Raw genomic sequence first — 21,457 nt, forward strand, 5'->3', positions numbered from 1 at the left:
GTGACTGCTCTATCACTCTATCCTGAGTTGACTGTATTTTGCAGTGTGTGTTGTTTACTGTGGTCTCTCTTTCTGCCAATTAGTTTGTATCCTGGTGAATCAACTTGACCCATAACAGTTGTCAAAAGTGTTTTAGTGATGGTGCTGGCCTGCCATGAACCAAATGAAAACATCATGGCGGATATTAAAGTTTGGGTTCCATGGTGTCTGGAAACATCATTGCAGAAGCAGGGGGTAAAATTTAGTACGCAGTTAGGAATTGGTGGATATCCTTTGACATTAAGAATAACACCATAAAAATGATTGCAACCTTGGAATGATTGGTTGACAGTTGGATGAATGAAGATGAATGGAAATTGGTCGAGTTGGAGAAAGGTCCGTTTGACTTCAGAGGATTTGAAAGGAACAATCTGTAATTGCCAGTGGATGATTCTGGGGTCCCATCTTCACTTAGGTGATGCCACAACACCCTCGGGAGCTCTGAGGGAGTCAATATTCCAAATTCCAGGAATGTATTCCCCGCCCCCCCGACCTCCACCAAGTGAAAGGGGCATTTATGTTATTGCACCTATCTCTTGCTCATATCAGGGCCATTTGAGAATCACCTACCTGGAAACGGAGGGGACAAGACAGGAAGGGAGATTTGCTATCAGGGCTGGGGAGGACTTTCACTAAGACAATAGAGATTGACGTGTATAAAATTCTTAGCACGGTGCCTGGCTCATGATACGCACTCAACAGATATTGCTGTTCGATTATTGTTCTTGCCTCTAGGTTGATATAAGTCCGATGAGTGGGGAAAACTCACCTCCTGCCATCTTGTTGGCTACTCTCTTAATGTGTGAAAACTCCCCAGAGGATCTTTTACCGAAGAGAACCTGTGGCAGAGCAGCTCAGGATTAAATTGAATGCAGCTGTTTGTCAAACCAATGAGATGGAAGGGAAGAGGATGGTTTTATAGGAAAGGAGATGAGATCAGGGACATGGCATATCTCCTCTCCTTCTCTCTGACCTTTCTGGCTAAGAGAAAAACAGGTACTCTAATTACCTAAAGTAGCTGAACTTTAATTCACTTAGGGACCCCGATGTGTAATAGACTAAAAGAAATACAGACAAACAGTTAAACCTCAAATTTGGACCCCCATCTAAACTTGCTGACAAAGAGGGTTTGTCTCCAGATTTACACACGGAAAACCTGGGAAAAATTCCACCCTGGGAATAGCCAATAAATTAACTTTGCTTTTCCACCAATTGCCAGTGGAAGACATTTTGCCTGCTTTTATTAGCCAGTTCTCCCAGTTTTCACCCAGAGTCTCCCAGCATGACTTGAGTTGGTCCCTGTTCCTACATATTCGAAGTTTGGGAGAATTGGAAGCACTCAGGAAAAAGATGCCAACCTCTCATCTCAGATGTGGGACACTACGATTAGGATAGCCATTAACACACTCTCTGTTGTTTCCAACCTACCTGTACTAGTCTTCTCTGGCTGCCATAACAAAATGCCGTAGACTGGGTGGCTTCAACCATGGACATGTATTCTCTCACAGCTCTGGAGGCTGGAAGTCCAAGATCAAGGTGCTGGCAGGGTTGGTTTCTGGTGAAGGCTCTCTTCCTGGCTTGCAGATGGCTGTCTTCTGGCTGTGTCCTCACGTGGCTCTTCTTCTGTGAGTTATGCTCAGAAGTGGGGGGCAGGCAAATAAAGGGAGGCAAAGGTCACTACAAATAACAATACCAGCTTTTCTTCGCTTATTACAAGCTAAGTGCCATGCTACTTTTTACACACACACACACTCACACATTTCATTAAAATCTCACAATACACTTCCAAGGTATTATTATCCTCATTTTACATGGGAGGAAATGAAGGTTCAGAGAGATTTAAATAACTCTTCTAACGTCTCACAACCAGTGCATTACAGATACCCCGATCAAGCTCATGTCTGTCCAACTCCAGAGTCTGTCTATGATCTTCAAAAGTAAGGGGGGAAATCATGCACAGCCCTGCCTTCTCAGCATGAGCAAACATTTTGGTGTATCTCTTTCCAGTTTTCTCTTTCTCATTTAATTATAGACTTCTATTGCTGGTCCTTTTACAATGATAAGGCTTTAGTACGAGATTGAACTGGACAGTCGAAATGGGATTCTTCTTTAATATATATAGCAATATTTCTGTAAATTCAAAGAATTTCTTTCCTTTTTGTTAGGGCTTACCCCACCTTTTTTAAAAAAAATTTCTGTCTTTCTGATAAACTCCCTTTTGATGAGGTGAGCTCCCTTTCACTTCTTACTCTTTACTCATACCAATGTGTTTCTTTGTTATTAATTTTTTTAAAATGGAAGTCTTTATTGATTTTGGCCATGCCACGTGGCTTGCGGGATCTTAGTTGCCCCACCAGGGATCGAACCCGCACCCCCTGCATTTGAAGCTCGGAGTCCTAACCACTGGACCGCCAGGGAAGTCCCTTTGTTAATAATTTTTATTATGAAATATATCATACATAAAAGAGAATATATAACACATTTGTTTAGTTTAAAGAATAGTAATGAAATAAACACATATGTACCTGTCATACACATAAAGAGAATGTTTTCAGAACCCTTGAAGCACCTCTAGTTTTATTACACATATTACATTAACTGTGTGACTGTGGGAAAGTCACTTAACCTCTGTGCTTCAGTTCCCTCATCTGTGAATTGAGAATAATGAGAGTACCTACCTCACAGAGTTATAAGGATTATATGAGGTAATGTAAAATGCTCAGATTAATGCCTGGCACAGAGTAAGCACTATATAATAACTGACTTATTATTATTACTTCTTAAACAATATGTTATTTATATATATATTTTGCTTGTTTTTAAGCTTTATATAAATGGAATCATACTGTACATATTCTCCTGTGACTTGCTTTTTTGTTTGAGAGATTTATCCATACTGAAAAATGTTTGAGAGATTTATCCATACTGATATATATAAACAGTTCTTTATTTTTGCTGCTTTGTAGCGTTTCATTCTGTGAGTATATCCCGATTTATTTGTCTATCCATTGCAATGTGTTTTGCAATAATAATGTATCCTGCTCACTCCCTCCTGCTCTCTTTTAAATATTATATATTTTGTAGTGTATATTTGACAATTCCAATATCAATTCCTTCAACAAAAACTGATTGATCTCAACCATGTACCGGCTACTTTTCCAGGGCTTCAGTGTGGCTGTGTAAGACAAGATCACCACCCTTGTAGTGCTTACATCCTAGAGGAGAGTGTAAGCCTAGGACCTCACTGCTACTGTCCCATTGTTCTAACGGGCACCTTCACAATGTGCAGTGTAAACAGTTGTGCAAGGTTGTGAAATGTAGTTGGCAGTATTTTTGTGTTAGGTTGCTGATCTCAACATAGGGAGAAATTGCAGCATATTAATTTTTCTACTTGGAAAGGTTAATGATTGTATCTGGTCTGAAGATGCAAGGTGGTCAGCAGATACATGTGGATAAGCTGATTTTTGTGCATATAGAGGAGAAGGAGGATTGGGACTATCATTCATGAGCATTGTGTAAAGTGTTTTGTCTATATGTTCTCATTTAATTCTAACCCTCCTCCCAAATACATTCCATGTATTTAAGGTAAACTATAGTGTGGTTCGAAACAGCTAGTTGTCTCCTCATATTTTTTCCCTGTTCTTTGATAACAGATTTTTTTTTTTTAATTTTTTAAATTTATTTATTTATTTATTTTTGGCTGTGTTGGGTCTTCGTTTCTGTGCAAGGGCTCTCGCTAGTTACGTTGAGCGGGGGCCACTCTTCATCACGGTGCGCGGGCCTCTCACCATCGTGGCCTCTCTTGTTGCGGAGCACAGGCTCCAGACGTGCAGGCTCAGTAGTTGTGGCTCATGGGCCTAGTCGCTCCGCGGCATGTGGGATCTTCCCAGACCAGGGCTTGAACCCGTGTCCCCTGCACTGGCAGGCAGATTCTCAACCACTGCGCCACTAGGGAAGCCCAATAATAGATATTTTTGACTGAGAACATGAATGCTCACTTTAAAGATGACATTAACCCCTCTCCTTGCAGTTAAGTGTGGCCATATCACTAAATTCTGTCCAGTGGGATTTAGAGTGGCAGGTGAGGTGGCAGCTTATGGAAAACTCCCCTAAGAGACAGGTGGTGAACATCGTTTACTCCTTCTATTCTCCCTTCTTCCATCCTGCTGCCTAGAATGTGGGTACTGCTTAGGGCCGCGATGATGAGGCCACACTCTGGAACGGAAGGAGTTAGGTCCCTGAGGACTTTGCTCAGCCAGACCTTCATACCAGCCTTGGACTGCGGATCTCAGAACTCCTACCCTAGAGAGAAATAAACTTCTATCCTGTTTAGGTACTGCTATTTATTTTATTCCCCTTGAAGTCTCCCATCAAACCTAATCCTAACTATAGAAGCTCAGAAAGATTCTGTGACTTGCCCAAGGTAATAGGTCTGGTAAGAAGTGAAGAGTTGAACCCAGTTATTTAAGTAATAATGACTGAATAAGTGAATATTTGGTATAAGGGAACTACTGCATCAGATATACTAAGCCAAATTACTTGGCTTGTTGTAGAGTTCATTAATTCTACCCTCCTGACTTTACCCATCTATCCAACTTTCCTCCACAGTCTGTAACATACAAGTCTCCCTTTGTGCTGGCTTCCCTATGTCCCCTCATTCATACTGGTTTGATTTATGCTTCTGGGCTCACTCTGGAGCACTAGGATTTCAAACATAAAACAATCATTGAAAGACTGAGGAATATTTCAAGCAAGAGAGAGATTTAGAGCTAGAGCTTGAATTGAAAGATAAACAGGATTTAGATGGATGGAGTGGGGGCAACAGGAGAAAAGACATGGAGGTCCAATCAATTTTCCATCCAAGGTGGATCCCCAGGCAATCTATTATGTCTCTCAGTAATTAAATTTTATGTGCTAGGGAGACCACATTAACATTATGAAAGAGCCTGGTGAATGGGCCACTCCTTTAATTGTAATGAAACCTTTAAGACTTAACTTTGCCTTCATTAAGCTGTTTTAAAGGTTATAAAGACAGTGTAGATTATTGCTGTAGGATATAATAGAGTTTGCCCTTACAATGAATTTCTTGCTAAAATGGACAACAGAGCAGTGCTAATATGAATTGCTGATTTAAAAGACTTTTTTTGTACCTTATTTCATTTGTATCTATCATTTTTGTTTTTGGCTTTTTAAAAGAATAAATTTATTTATTTTTGGCTGTGTTGGGTCTTCGTTGCTGTGCTCAGGCTTTCTCTGGTTGTGCCGAGTGGGGGCTACTCTTCGTTGTGGTGCGTGGGCTTCTCATTGTGGTGGCTTCTCTTGTTGCAGAGCACGGGCTCTAGGAGTGCGGGCTCAGTAGTTGTGACACTCGGGCTCAGTAGTTGTGGCTTGCAGGCTCTAGAGCGCAGGCTCAGTAGTTGTGGCGCACGGGCTTAGTTGCTCCGCAGCATGTGGGATGTTCGCGGACCAGGGCTTGAACCCGTGTTCCCTGCATTGGCAGGTGGATTCTTAACCACTGTGCCACCAGGGAAGCCCTGTTTTTGGTTTTATTTATTTATTTATTTTTTTACATCTTTATTGGAGTATAATTGCTTTACAATGGTGTGTTAGGTTCTGCTTTATAACAAAGTGAATCAGCTATACGTATATCCCCATATCTTCTCCCTCTTGTGTCTCCCTCCCACCCTCCCTATCCCACCCCTCTAGGTGGTCACAAAGCACCGAGCTGATCTCCCTGTGCTATGTGGCTGCTTCCCACTAGCTATCTATTTTACGTTTGGTAGTGTATATATGTCCACGCCACTCTCTCACTTCGTCTCAGCTTACCCTTCCCCCTCCCTGTGTCCTCAAGTCCATTCTCTATGTCTGCGTCTTTATTCCTGTCCTGCCCCTAGGTTCTTCAGAACCTTTTTTTTTTTTTTTTTAGATTCCATATATATGTGTTAGCATACGGTATTTGTTTTTCTCCTTCTGACTTACTTCACTCTGTATGACAGTCTCTAGGTGAGAATATACAATGGGGAAAAGACAGCCTCTTCAATAAGTGGTGCTGGGAAAACTGGACAGCTACATGTAAAAGAATGAAATTAGAACACTCCCTAATACCATACACAAAAATACACTCAAAATGGATTAAAGACCTAAATGTAAGGCCAGACACTATCAAACTCTTAGAGGAAAACGTAGGCAGAACACTCTATGACATAAATCACAGCAAGGTCCTTTTTGACCCACCTCCTAGAGAAATGGAAATAAAAGCAAAAGTAAACAAATGGGACATAATGAAACTTAAAAGCTTTTGCACAGCAGAGGAAAACATAAACAAGATGAAAAGACAACCCTCAGAATGGGAGAAAATATTTGCAAGTGAAGCAACTGACAGAGGATTAATCTCCAAAATTTACAAGCAGCTCATGTAGCTCCATATCAAAAAAACGAACAACCCAATCCAAAAATGGGCAGAAGACCTGTTTTTCGTTTTAAATACTACTACTTACATTGATAACTGAGGTTTTGGCTAGTTTTTTTTTTTTTTTTTTTTTTTTTGCCTGCGCTGCGCACCGTGCTGGATCTTAGTTCCCCAACCGGGGATTGAACCTGTGCCCCCTGCAGTGGAAACGCGGAGTCCTAACCGCTGGACTGCCAGGGAAGTCCCCTTGGTTAATTTTTTTTAATGTAAGGAATTACTTTCGGAAAGAGTATTTCAAAAAATCTGCTGTTTCTCCTCTCTTGATAGATGTTAAATGACTGATTTTAGAGACCTATAACCTGAGACTAACCCATAACTTGAGAATATCTGTATGTCAGATAGCACTGAATTCTGAGGCCTGACTCTAGTGTGTGCACGTGGTTGAAATTATAAGTGGTTAGATGTCCCTCTGTCTTCAGAATGGTGGGTGATGGATGAGATGATTTGGAACTTCTTACTTTCTTTGCAAACATGCATAATGCAATATGGCCATCTGATGGCTACTATTCTTTTCTGATGATGCTTTGAAGTTCATAAAGAAGAAAGGAAGACTCAGTGGGGTGTAAAATAACTAATTATCATTAATCCAAGTCACTGCTTGACAAAGTGGAGCTGTTGACAGATACTTAGCACAAGCGTTTAGGGTAAACTTAAAGATGTTAATCTGAGCAAAGTTATACTAGTTTCTTGGTTGTGGGACTTTTCGGGGTCCTAAATATAGTGGCATTCTGAGTCTCTAAAAGGAGAGTAGAATAGGCAGCATTCCCCAGCTTTGATTTCAGGACCCATTATTAAGTGAGCATATCACAAAATTAATGCCCCATGTTAAATCCTTTGGTAACACTGATTTAGCTGATATAGAAGTTGCAGGCTGTGTTGTAATAAGGATTCAGAGGCTAACCGTGTGACTATGCTATCAGTAATCTAATCTGTGGGACTGGGCCATGACTGGGCACAGAATCATTTCAGTTTTCAGCCCAAATACTCTGTAGAGATCTTAGTCCCAACCTCCTCATTTTATAGGTCAAGGAACTGAGGCCCAGAGAAGGTTAAGGAGCTTGTTCAAGGTTGTACCATAGTTAGTGGGGGAGCTGATATTAGCACCTGAGTCCTCTGGTACTCAGACCCCACTCTACTGCATCATTGGGTGTGATGGGCCACAGGGCAACACCATGAGTTCGCTAGTGGAGTAGACATTGGTTGTAGAGTGAGAAGTGGGGATGGGCTGAATCAGTGTTTAGAAGATATCTCCATTCCTTCAGTCATGTCTTGGGTGGCATAGTGCAGATGCCTCCCCATCCTGGTCACTCAGATCTGGATGAACTCTAGTTTGTCAATTTCCTCTTAAAGCATGGAGCTAGACCTCAGCCTGATTCTCCAGCTGTGCTTTGGCCAGTGCAGAGTGCACTAGGATTCCTCTCTTCTTTCATCACTACTGACATACTGTTCTTGAATTAATGAAGACCAAGAGCAAGGTAATTATTTTTCTAGGATCCATGCAGCACTTTTGGCTCATATTAAGCTTGTGGTTAACCCTAGCTCTGTTTTATATGAGTTACTGTCTAGTCAGGTTTTCTCCTAAACTTAAATTAATCAAGAAGATTAAATTTTCAAACCTAAATGTATAATTGCTTTAACCCTGTTTCATTTCATATTGGTAGTTTTGGCCCAGTACTCTTGACTGTCAGGATTAATTTTGAATCTTGACTCACTTATCCTTTCAGCTCTTTTTTCTAGTAGTACTGTAATAATTGCAGATGTAGTATGCAAGCCTCTGATGTCTTTGTTTCTCGGCCTGATCATGTTTCTCTGTAAGGGGAAAGAAGGGATGCTGAAGAACACTTATTTACCCCCTACTCTTTGTCAGGTACTATGCCAGGTGCTTGATACATATTTTGTTATTTAATCCTCCTAAGAACCATATACAATCATAACTTTCTCTTCTATAAAAGAAGAATGAAAATTCTCATCTCAAAGAGTTTTGGAGAATAAACAAGATAATTTATGTACTTATTACAGTACCTGGCAGATAGTAAGCACTTGATGAGTATAAGTTGCCTTTATCTCTGTCCCTCTTCTTTCATCTTCCCTTTGGACAGATAGGGACAAGGACAGAAAACTATGGCATTCCAGTAAAGAGCTCACCTTCTGGTGCCTCAGAACCACTGGTCAGCTCCAACTCCGATTTTCACACCACGTGAATATTATTTATTTCTGCATTACAAATTAACCCCAAACTTAGCAGAGGACCCAGGAAGCTATGCTTGGATTCCTGACCCACAGAAAAATAGATGTGTGTTGTTTTAAGCTGCTAAGTGTATTGAACTTCACCAAATTGTTCGCTGCTGTACCCCCAGCACCTATAATAGACATGCTTTTCTTTGTTGAGAGGCTTTGATCACTGATTCAGTCTCCTTACTTGTTATTGGTCTGTTTAGATGTTCTGTTTCTTCATGACTCAGTCTTCGTAGATTATACGTTTCTACATGGATGCATACCATACGTGAACAAATGGAATATGCCCATTTCCTCTAGGCTGTCCAGTTTGTTGGTGTGTAATTGTTCATGGTAGTCTCTTATAGTTCTTTTTATTTCTGTAGTATCTGTTGCAATACCTCCTTTTTCATTTGTATTTGTATTTATTTGTGTCCTTTCATTTTTTTTTTTTTTTTTTTTTTTTTGAATTTGTTTTTATTTTTATTGGGCTATAGGGGATGGGTTGGGAAATATCTCTGTAAGTTATGCCCTACTAGGGAAATGTCCATTCTAATTTTCCTGGGATAGCTTTCGGAGCTTTTTCTTTTTCTTGGAGCTGCTGCTCTTGCTGGCAGCAGCCTCTTCAGGTCCACTGCTGAGAGGCTCCTCCTTGGAAGAGAATTTCCTCTTTTTCTTGGGGACCCTCTTGTTTCCTGACTCTTCAGGGTCACTATCTGGTTCCTCTTTGGGGAAAGATTTTTTCCTCTTGGGAAGACTTCCACTGCCAGCTGTCTCTTCAAGATCACTACTAACCAGCTCCCCCTTGGAAAAAGATTTCTTTTTTTTGGGTTTGGAGGAGACAGATGGGTCTTCCATTCCATTCTCCTGAGGAGCCTCCTGGGGCTTTTGCTTTTTCTTCTTTTTGGGTCTTTCACTTGTCTCCTCACATTCCTCTGGGGTACTACTGCTGTTTTCTGAAGACGCTAGGGCAATCGCAGCCAGCCTTTTCTTTTCCTTCTTCAAGCGTTTCTTCTCCTGTTTCTCCAGCTTCCTAGTAATCTCAGCAGCCGCTTCCTCTGCCTGAACCATTGCCTCCTTCATAACATCCAGATTCTTTCGTGGAATCTCTCCAGTCTCATAGAAGGACAGCCGCTCCTCAACTTGTTCTCGAAGTTTCTCCCCAAATACACTGGTAGGTACCTCAGAGAAGCAATCAATTCGTGAGGCAATACTGCATTTGTTTGCCAGGTATCGGGAGATGCGGCCTTTGTTCCTGGCAGCTGCTCGGCCAATGAAGGTAGAGTGGAAAATGAGTCCATATTTTGGGGTGTTACCCCTTGTCTTCAGGGCTCTGGAAAGCTGGTCCCTGTGCTGGGCCCAGGGAATCACTCAGACACCAGGACTGGCCATCACCCCCATAGGAGAGGCCTGTACAGGTCAGGGAGCCCTGGTCAACCATCACTGTGATGTCCTTTCATTTTTTTCTTGCTTAGTCCAGCTAAAGCTTTGTCAATTTGATTATTCTTCAAGGAACCAACTCTTAGTTTTGTTAATCTTTCTTATTCTCTTTTTTATTTATTTCTGTTCTGATCTTTGTTATGTAATTTCTTATGCTAACTTTGGGCTTAGTCTCTTCTTCTTTTTCTGGTTCCTTGAGGTGTAGTGTTAGGTTGTTTATTTGGATCGTTCTTTTTCCTTGATCTATGTGTTTATAGCTATAAACGTTCCTCTTAGAACGGCTTTTACTGCATCTCATAAGTTTTGGTATGCTGTATTTCCAGTTTCATTGAGCTCAGCTTGGGGTACTTGATAGGCCGGCTGGTAGCACCTGTTGGCAGGTGGGCTTGCTATCAGGCTCTTTAGTTGGGCGAGGCCACTGCCCACGCTCTGAGGTTTAGTGAGGAGGGTGCTGCTGGCTGGGCTCAGCTCTGGCTGAGCTGCCTGGCCAAGCGGGGGCCCTTGGGTGGGCTCCCTGGTTGGGTGGGGCTGCTGGCTGTTTTGCATTCAGGTGGGGCCATTACCTGGGCTCTGCAGTCACCTCTGATCAGGCAGGGTTGCAGGCTGTGTTCACTATCAGGGCAGTGCTGCTGACTGGACTGCACACTGGGGCAGGACTGTGGGCTGTGCTCCACCATTTCTCCTGGTCAGGGGGGGAGGGCCTCAGGGAGTCTGCCTTCACATGGGGTCACAGCCTATACCCGGAAGTCGGGCTGGGCCACTGGCTGGGCTTTGCAATTGGGTAGGCCGTTGGCTGTGCTGTGCTCTTAGGTGAAGTTGCTGGCTGGCCTCCCTAGTGGGGTGGTGCTTCCAGCTCTATCCTGCAGCTGGGTAGGGCTGGAGACTGTGCTTCACAGTTGGGTGGGGTCACTGTTCAGAGCTCCCTGGTCAGCTGGGGCTGCAGGTTACGCTGCATGGTTGGGCACAGTCACTGGCGTGGCTCCCTGCCTGGGCAGGACCAGGACGGTGCTCAACAGTTGGGCAGGGCTGTAGGCTCAGCTCCGCCGGCGTGGGCTTGTGGGCCGGGCTCTGAGGCTGCTCAGGACCACTGTTCAGGCTCCCTGCTTATGCGGGGCCTGAGCTATGTGCTCAACAGTTGGGCAGGGCTGTAGGCTCAGCTCCGCCGGCGTGGGCTTGTGGGCCGGGCTCTGAGGCTGCTCAGGACCACTGTTCAGGCTCCCTGCTTATGCGGGGCCTGAGCTATGTGCTCAACAGTTGGGCAGGGCTGTAGGCTCAGCTCCGCCGGCGTGGGCTTGTGGGCCGGGCTCTGAGGCTGCTCAGGACCACTGTTCAGGCTCCCTGCTTATGCGGGGCCTGAGCTATGTGCTCAACAGTTGGGCAGGGCTGTAGGCTCAGCTCCGCCGGCGTGGGCTTGTGGGCCGGGCTCTGAGGCTGCTCAGGACCACTGTTCAGGCTCCCTGCTTATGCGGGGCCTGAGCTATGTGCTCAACAGTTGGGCAGGGCTGTAGGCTCAGCTCCGCCGGCGTGGGCTTGTGGGCCGGGCTCTGAGGCTGCTCAGGACCACTGTTCAGGCTCCCTGCTTATGCGGGGCCTGAGCTATGTGCTCAACAGTTGGGCAGGGCTGTAGGCTCAGCTCCGCCGGCGTGGGCTTGTGGGCCGGGCTCTGAGGCTGCTCAGGACCACTGTTCAGGCTCCCTGCTTATGCGGGGCCTGAGCTATGTGCTCAACAGTTGGGCAGGGCTGTAGGCTCAGCTCCGCCGGCGTGGGCTTGTGGGCCGGGCTCTGAGGCTGCTCAGGACCACTGTTCAGGCTCCCTGCTTATGCGGGGCCTGAGCTATGTGCTCAACAGTTGGGCAGGGCTGTAGGCTCAGCTCCGCCGGCGTGGGCTTGTGGGCCGGGCTCTGAGGCTGCTCAGGACCACTGTTCAGGCTCCCTGCTTATGCGGGGCCTGAGCTATGTGCTCAACAGTTGGGCAGGGCTGTAGGCTCAGCTCCGCCGGCGTGGGCTTGTGGGCCGGGCTCTGAGGCTGCTCAGGACCACTGTTCAGGCTCCCTGCTTATGCGGGGCCTGAGCTATGTGCTCAACAGTTGGGCAGGGCTGTAGGCTCAGCTCCGCCGGCGTGGGCTTGTGGGCCGGGCTCTGAGGCTGCTCAGGACCACTGTTCAGGCTCCCTGCTTATGCGGGGCCTGAGCTATGTGCTCAACAGTTGGGCAGGGCTGTAGGCTCAGCTCCGCCGGCGTGGGCTTGTGGGCCGGGCTCTGAGGCTGCTCAGGACCACTGTTCAGGCTCCCTGCTTATGCGGGGCCTGAGCTATGTGCTCAACAGTTGGGCAGGGCTGTAGGCTCAGCTCCGCCGGCGTGGGCTTGTGGGCCGGGCTCTGAGGCTGCTCAGGACCACTGTTCAGGCTCCCTGCTTATGCGGGGCCTGAGCTATGTGCTCAACAGTTGGGCAGGGCTGTAGGCTCAGCTCCGCCGGCGTGGGCTTGTGGGCCGGGCTCTGAGGCTGCTCAGGACCACTGTTCAGGCTCCCTGCTTATGCGGGGCCTGAGCTATGTGCTCAACAGTTGGGCAGGGCTGTAGGCTCAGCTCCGCCGGCGTGGGCTTGTGGGCCGGGCTCTGAGGCTGCTCAGGACCACTGTTCAGGCTCCCTGCTTATGCGGGGCCTGAGCTATGTGCTCAGTAGTTGTGCAGGGCTGCCTGCTTGGCTCTCTGCCTGGACGGGTTGTAAGTTGTTCTCCGTGGCTTCCAGGCATCAGTGGCCATGCTTCTTGGAGGGGTGGGATTGGGGGCTATGCTTAGCAGTTGCGGGAGGGCTGTGAATTTTCTTCCCTGCCCAAGCAGGGCCGTAGAATGGGGTCCACACTAGTACGGCCTGTTGGCTGGATATCCAAATCTGGCCGAGCTGACAACCAAGCTTCCTGGCCAGATAGGGCTACTTGCTCAGCTCAGCAGAGAGGCAGACCACTGGCTGGTATCTCTGCTTGGGGTCTCCTGCAAGGAAGATCTTAGTCCCCCATGACCTGGATGCTGGTTGCTGTAAGCCCCACCCCCTTCTCCATCTCTACCTGATCCCCAGTGGTCAAACTCTGCACATTCCCCCAGTGAGCCCCACGAGGTGAGACCCGAGTGGACCTTCTGGGAAGCATCCTGCAATGCAGGCACCCTGGGTGTCCACCTTGGGCTCTCTTTTTCCACTGGAGGGGCTGTAGGCCCGGGGCGGGGACCCTCTCAGTGGGGCCCTGTGCTGGCCTGGGGGATGGTCGATGCGTTCAAAGGGAAGGCACTCCTCTTCCCCTTGTAGCGAGATCCTTCTTGGTCTCTGTGCTCCAGCCTCACCCCCAGGTTATGGGATTTTCATAATGGCGTCTTGTCTATGGAGAGTTGCAAGTTGGTCTTCTGGTGATGGAGACTGAAGTAGGGAAGGACCTGTGTCACCATCTTGCTTCGGGAAAGTGAAATGTCTACAGAAAAGGGACTGGTTTACCTTGTTTAACCCAGAGTTTCTCAAGCACATCTTACCAGGAAACTCTCTTTTCACAGAAGCCCTTTTAATATCCATGCAATCCACTTCGAGAAATGTTGCTAAGATGATTCCCTAATGTAAGACAGAGCTAGAACCTCATAAAGCTTACTCACTTATGTTTTCCCTATAAAAATCTATAATAAATAATTATAAATGATTCATATAAAATTTATATTTAAAGGAATAGAGCCTTTATAGAAATATTGTGATAATTTCTCATTACATTATGACTATTTATTTTCACTACTTTAATTTTGTATTGTGTCTTTTTATAATATATTTAAAATTATATTTCCCTCTAAGAAGAAATGTTTAACTGTCACTCACTTATTCAAGGTGTAAAAAGACCCTGAGCCTTGGTCACAACTCCTGCCTTATTCTTGCAACTCCCTTTTGTTGCTGGAGTTACATGTCTTTGCTGCAAATTCTAATGGCAATAGCAAAAGATCCTAATCTTATGTTCTGATAATCTTAGACTGCCAAAGTTTCTGAATACTTTTTGGATGTCTGAGCCCGAGTTTTCCATTCAAACAGCTGCTGTCTGCTTCCTTTAACTTGGCATTCTTTTGAAAGATAGAGAGTATTGAGGTCACAGTGTTTAAATTGGCAGTGGGCTGGGTCGCTCACAATGGGCTCTTTCAGATAGAAGATTCTTGGGCACCTGATGCCTTGTCATACCTGCAGTGATGTTATTCCTTAATTTAATTTAATACTCACATCACACAATGGGATCCTTCTGGTCCAGCTGTTCTCTAGTGCTAATGTCAGCTTTAGTCTTTGATTTTTAATCTGACTAATGCTTTGTGCACAGACTGCTTTTTTTCTTTTTCTCCCTCGATCTTTAAACAGATTATAGACAGATCAGGGGGGAAAAGGAATGTATAGTTTGTTTGTTTGTTTTGAATAAGTTCCTAGGAATATGACACTGTGTGCATTGATCAGTTCTACAAGGGATCTGACCTGCTTCCTGCAGATGCCTCTGGCCTATCACTAGCATCTCTAGTGTCCCACCCTGGGGATTCTCTGTTGATGTTGCAGCAGGGGGTGCCATGGAAACCCACCGAGCATCTGCACATGTGCAACTTGGAAATGTTGGGTATTAACACTGATGGGGTGAATTTTGATCAGTGGGCATTGGGAGCTGGTAGATAAATATTTTTTCTCTCTACTCACAGTTCTAAAACATATTTCATATGACATGTCAGACAGTCCTGTAGGACCGAAAAGCCAATTGTCAATAGTGGAGACCAACTCGTTGATGTACATTTGTAATGGCTCTTCTTCCTGGCCTGCTTTGCGGACACTGTCACTCATACCTTTTCTTTGGAATCCTGAATCTCAGTAAAGGACTCACATGAGTCTTTCTTCCAAGCTCTGCTTTCAGGGGAATCCATGTTAAGATAGTGACTAAGTTATAGCTATGTTTGCTATATTTCACAAAAATATGGGTTAATAAAAAGAATCATCATTTTATGATGCTGCATTTATTTCTGAAATAAGTTTAGAGACCTATAAACATTGGATCAAATTTAATTATACCTTTAACAATTCTCCTTTTAAAGAAGTGGAACAGCTTTAAAACTATATCCATCAATTCTTCCTTCCATGCCTTGTCTTTAAGACCATTCTGAGGAAACATCTTTAAGACATTTGATAAAACTCACATTTAGTGAGTGACCAGAGGATGTGGATCCTGACACTAGACTCACTGGTACCATTATAGACTTTCTCCCCCAGGACACTTGTTTTCCTGCTTCACAGCCGATGGTGATGCCATTTACAAACCTGCATAAATTATAGACAGATATATATCAACATTTATTTTCCTGTCTGGGATTTTATTTTTTATATCCTACAGAAATAAGAAGGTAAAAAATAAACAATAAAATCAGGGTGAAGGAAAAATGAGGGGAAAAAAATAACACCAGATACATGCCTTAGGGCCTATGTAATGACTACAAGGGCATGTCAGTTGTATGTGTGCATTATAATTGTATGTGTGCTTCCTGGTAGCCAAAGCAAAAATATGAATAGGATGAGTAATGATAGTCACAGTGCCCATAAAATAAAAATTTACCTTCTTTCCAGGAGATACAGAACCTGTATAGTACCAAGATTGAAGAAAAATTTCTCTGGAGTTTCCACAGAAAAGGTGAGTTTTATATGTTGGCTGATTAACATGCTCCATGACATACCTGCCATACAGGTAAGAAGGACTTCATAGGACTGTTTCTTTTAGCCTCCTTCAGTGTTGCCTAGGCAGCTCTTTGACAGGCTCATTGACTGAGCAAGCTGAGGGCAGCTTGTCTTTGGGGCCATCTTCCACAGATAGGGTTTTTCTCACGTGAACTTTTGATGAGAATTGAGCCAGCCTGGAGTTTGCTGGGAGTACGCTTTAATTCTCCTGGACGCCATATCATTTAAATATGCATATCCTGATGTGATAAGGGCTTAAACTCTCTAGTACTGCTTCAGGTTTTTGGGTGAAAAATGAGTGACTTGGTCAACGGTGAAACAGGACCACATTGTCTGGACAGCAGAGAGTCCTTTAATTTTTTTTGACAACTCTCACTTTCACCTGTGGTATCTCTCCCCTCCACTAACATGTTGATTAGCTGGCATTTGCATTTAGCTGAATGTTGTATATCTCTGTCTTTGTGATGCATCTGTTGGGGTCTGGCTGTCGCAGGCTCACCACTTGAAATATTTCCTAACTTTTCAGGGGATCGAGCTGTTTGGTTGGTAGGTCCCCTTGATGACATGGCGGTTGTCGGAGGAGGGTAGTTGTCTGCTGCAAATCTGTGTTCTGAGACTGGGCTAGAAGTTAAGCCTTCAGGAGTGGGTGTGATGCGGGGAGCGTGGACACATATGTTGCGCTCCTGCTTTGGAAATGATTTTCATTCTATCAGGAGTGTCACAGTCATTTTTCACAGTGTCTATTTGAAGGGAGACGATGTCAGCCCCGCTTTACAGATAAGGACCTGACAGTCATTCATATTGGAGAAGAATTCTGAAGTCAAACTTCTCATTGAAGAAAATGCTTTAAAAAAAAAATTTCCAAGATGGTCCTTTTCTTGACTTGTGTCTATGGTTTTAAACCTTTTAAAACTAACTTGAATCTCAAATTTTCTGTAAAGCTTTTCCTGACCTCTTTTGATTGAGCAAAATTTTTATCCCTTCAGGCTCCAGTGGAGCTCTGTGTAAGCGCTTAATTTTAGAATGTGTTATAGTTAACTGCTGTTGTGAGATCCTTAAGGTCAGAGGTCAGTCCCTTTTCATCTCTGTGAGCCTGTTGTCTTGCATGATATTTGAACATAGGCCCTATAGAGTTCTTTAATGTGACCTGCCCCTAAGGATCAATTTCTGCTAAGAGATTATCATATGCATGAGACCCCATTGTAAAAACCAATAGTTATTTTTTGATAGACAGTGAAAACCATTTTGAACTTCTTAACCTTCTAGGAAACTAAGAAATTCCACTGCTCACACAAGAACCATACGGTAGTGCTAATGAAGTCATGTGTTTGCAGTGGGAAAGATAATCAATTCCGTATTGCCCTTCCCTCTCCTGATTGATACCTTAAAAGCAGATACTAATAAGATGCAAATATTGTTTTAAATAGTGTTGCATTAGCGTGCTGGATCATTGCCTGTGTGTTGACAGTTGGAACTCATAAGGAGCTATAGTGCCTGCAAAGTAGCCTCTGTGCAGACACTAAATGGACGTTACTACAAGCAGTATTCCAGCTATCAGCTGGCCTGTGCCAAACAGTAAAGAGGACTTCTATTGAAGACTAAAGCCATTTACCCTAAGTCTTTGATCTGGAGTAGCTGTGTCCATCTCCTCTCTCCTCTACCAACTGAGTAGGGTAATATAGGACTATCACTACCTGAGAGTTAATGGTAGGCTTAGTAGGGGAGAATGGTTATGATCATTCAGATTGAGAAATTTGGGTGGATTAAGTGGCTAGTCATTGTTAGAAAATGAGAGACTGAAGTGAGAAAAGCAATTTCAGTAAAGGAAGATGGAAAAAGGCATTGTAGCTCGATTGAACCAGTGCTTAGCCTGTTACCCTGAGTGCTGAAACTGCTGGAAATAATCTAAGAGATTCTCAAAACCAGGGCCATGCTTTGCTCACCTTTGTATCCCTGAGATTAAGCAGAGGTTATCAAGCAGATGGTAGACACTGTGAAAGATGTATGAAATGGCACAGTGGATCATGGGCTTTGGGATCAAGCAGATCTGTGTTCAGATCTTGGTTCTACCACTTATTTTATTTTAAATTTATTTATTCATTTATTTTACTTTTGGCTGTGTTGGGTCTTCGTTGCTGCAGGCGGGGTTTCTCTAGTTGCGGCGAGTGGGGGCGACCCTTCGCTGCGGTGCGCGGGCTTCTCATTGCGGTGGCTTCTCCTGTTGCAGAGCACGGGCTATAGGCGCACAGGCTTCAGTAGCTGTGGCACTCAGGCTCAGTAGTTGTGGTGCACGGGCTTAGTTGCTCTGCGGCATGTGGGATCTTCCTGGACCAGGGCTCGAACCCCTGTCCCCTGCATTGACAGGCAGATTCTTAACCACTGCACCACCAGGGAAGTCCCTCTACCACTTATCATCTGTGTGTCCTTGGGAAAATTACTTAACCTATCTGATCTTCAGTTACTTTGTATATAGAAATGGGGATAGCACATATTGCATAGGTTTTTGTGAAGATTAAATGAGATCCTGTCTGGAATGTGCCAACATAGAGAAGATGCTCAATAAATGATAGTGTATTTGATGAGTAAATTTTTGATGACTAAATAGAGATCAGTGTCTCAGTTTTTCCTTGTGTGAAATATGTTCTTTTATATTTTTTTGTGAAAGATAAAATGATAATAAAAATGTCTACATAGGACCTTGGATAGCTAAACAAATCTAAAAAAGAATAAAGTGGGAGGAATCACTCTACCTGATTTTAACACATATTAAATATCTACTGTAATCAAGGCAGTGCGATGTTGGCAAAAAGATAGACACATAGGGACTTCCCTGGTGGTCCAGTGGTTAAGAATCTGCGCTCCCAATGCAGGGGGCGTGGGTTCATTCCCCAGTCGGGGAACTAAGATCCTGCATGCCTCATGGGGCAGCCAAAAAAAAAAAAGATAGACACATAGATCAATGCAATAGAATAGAGAATCCAGAATTAGACCCACACAAACATGCCCAACTAATTTTTAATTGTGGTAAAAAACATATAAAATAAGATTTACCATCTTAACCATTTTTAAGCATACAGTTCAGTAGTATTAAGTATATTCATGTTGTGCAACAGATCTTCAGAACTTTTCCTGCCCAACTAATTTTTGACAAAAGTGCAAAAGCAATTCAATAGAGGAAAGTTAGCTTTTTCAACAAATGATAGTGGAGCAGTTGGACATTCATAGACAAAAAAACTGAACTCAACCTCACACTTTATACAAATATTAACTCAAAATGGATCATGGGCTTACATGTAAAATGTTAAATTATAAAACTTTCAGTTAAAAAAACATAGAAGAAACTCTTTGGGATCTAAGACTGGGTGAGGATTTCATAGATTTGACACCAAAAGCATGATCCATAAAAGGAAAAATTGATAAACTGACCTCATAAGAATTAAAGACTTTGTGAAAGACCCCATGATGAGGATGAAAAGCTACAGGCTGCGAGAAAATATCTGCAAATCACGTATCTCACAGAAGACTAGTATAGTATCTAGGGTGTATAAAGACCCTCAAAAGTCAACAGTAAAAAAACACACAGCCCGATAGAAATGGGCAAGAGACATGAACAGACGTGTCGCTGAAGAGCCTATATACACGGCAGATAAGCACGTGAGGAATGTGCTGTGCTTAGCGTCGTCAGCCGATAGGAAACGCAAATGAAATCCACAAAGAGATATTACTATGCACCTATTAGAAGGGCAAAATGAAAGGGAGTGACCACAGCCAGGGAAGGTGAGGAGGCAGAGAGACTGTGTTACTCATACACTGCAGATGGGGAAGGACAATGGACAGCTGCTCAGGAAAAGCATAATGCAGTTTCTTACAAAACTAACACGTGCACTTACCATACGACCCAGCAACTGCACTCTTGAGCGCTTATCCCAGAGAAAGGAAAACTTATGTTCACACACAAACCTATACACAAATATTCATAGCAGCTTTATTTGTAATAACCAAAACCTGGAAACAAGTCAGATGTCCTTAACTGGGTGAATGGCTAAACAAACTATGGCAGATCCATCTCATGGAACACTACTCAGCAACGAAAAGGAATGAACTATTGATACACTCAATAACGTAAACGAATCTTCAGGGGAATTACACTGAGTGAAAAAAGCCAATCTCGGACTTCCCTGGTGGCGCAGTGGTTAAGAATCCGCCTGCCAGTGCAGGGGACACGGGTTCGAGCCCTGGTCCAGGAAGATCCCACATGCTGTGGAGCAACTAAGCCCATGCGCCACAACTACCGAGCCCCCGTGCCACAGCTAGAGAAAGCCCACGCGCAGCAATGAAGACCCAACACAGCCAAAAATAAATTAAAAAAAACCAAAAAACAACCAATCTCAAAATGTTAAATACTGTGTGATTCTATTTATATTCTTGAATGACAAAACTATGCAAATGGAAAACAGATTACTTGTTGCCAGCAGTTAGGGAGAGAGGAGAGAGTGAGGTAGTTGTGACTGTAAAGTGGGAGCAATAAGAGATTCTTGTGATGGAATTGTTCTGGAGTCAGACGTGCTACCATTGTGCAACAAGGTCACGTGATGGAATTGTTCTGAATCTTGACTGTGATTGAATCTGAATCTAAAATTGCCTGTAACTAAATACACGCACACAGACATAAACACAAGTGAGTACATGTAATACTGGTGAAATCTGAATAAAGTCAGCGGATTCTATCAATGTCAGTTTCCTGGTTGTGATATTGTACTATAGTTGTAGAAGATGCAACCATTGGGGGAAACTGAATGAAAGTGGGATACGGGATCTCTCTGTATCATTTCTTATATTTATTTATTTTAAATACAACTTTTTTTTTTCCCTTTGGCCACGCTGTGTGGCATGCGGGATCTTAGTTCCCCGACGAGGGATTGAACCTGTTCCCCCCTACATTGCGAACGCAGCGTCTTAACCACTGGACCGCCAGGGAAGTCTCTGTATCATTTCTTAGAATTGCATTTGAATCTACAATGTTCCCAAGACAAAAAGTTTTTCAAAAAAGAAAAAAAAAAGGTCTGGGCTAGGTTGTAAACGCCTCTACTACAAATAAAATGCAGGTTTAGTGGAATCCCCCTTTGGCAGGGGCTTAAAAATCAAAAAGCAAATGGCTTTCAGAGTCGCAGTGTTTGAGAGGACTAAGGAATTCACAGTCTAGATGGGAAGGTATCTGCATCTTCTAAGGCAGCGTCGTCCAATAGATTTTTCCTTGATGCTGAAAATGTTATGTATCTGCGCTGTCCAATATTGTAGTCATGATTCACGTGTGGGCAGTGAACACTTGACATGCAGCTAATGTGACTGAATATTAAATTTTATTTAATTTTGAGTAATTAAAATTTAAATTTACATAGTGCATGTGGCTAGTGCTGCTGAATTGGACAGTGTAGTGATAGAGAAGCGGTGGGTTTAGAAAGTAGCAGGAAGATTTTCCAGCGTAGGCAGCTAAAGGAGGTTGACCCAAACCATGTTTTCTCATTGAAAAATGGCAAATTTAGATCAGATCAAACAAATTTTTGGTTGGAATCTTGG

General features: G+C 43.8%; 1 protein-coding gene and 1 non-coding gene across 2 annotated transcripts; both read right to left on the reverse strand.

Moving 5' to 3' along the window:
* Positions 1–9,190: 9,190 nt before the first annotated feature.
* LOC130706121 (nucleolar protein 56-like) lies at positions 9,191–10,166 on the reverse strand. The gene has a single exon (XM_057537340.1). The coding sequence runs from the start codon at positions 9,803–9,805 to the stop codon at positions 9,275–9,277; it is 531 nt and encodes a 176-aa protein (XP_057393323.1). The 5' UTR covers positions 9,806–10,166; the 3' UTR covers positions 9,191–9,274.
* LOC114238539 (small nucleolar RNA SNORD86) lies at positions 10,088–10,173 on the reverse strand. Its single transcript, XR_003623870.2, has one exon. It is a non-coding gene; the product is annotated as a small nucleolar RNA SNORD86 (small nucleolar RNA).
* Between the last annotated feature and the right edge of the window lie 11,284 nt (positions 10,174–21,457).

Source organism: Balaenoptera acutorostrata, chromosome 21, assembly GCF_949987535.1.
Source record: "Balaenoptera acutorostrata chromosome 21, mBalAcu1.1, whole genome shotgun sequence".
Lineage (NCBI taxonomy): Eukaryota > Metazoa > Chordata > Mammalia > Artiodactyla > Balaenopteridae > Balaenoptera > Balaenoptera acutorostrata.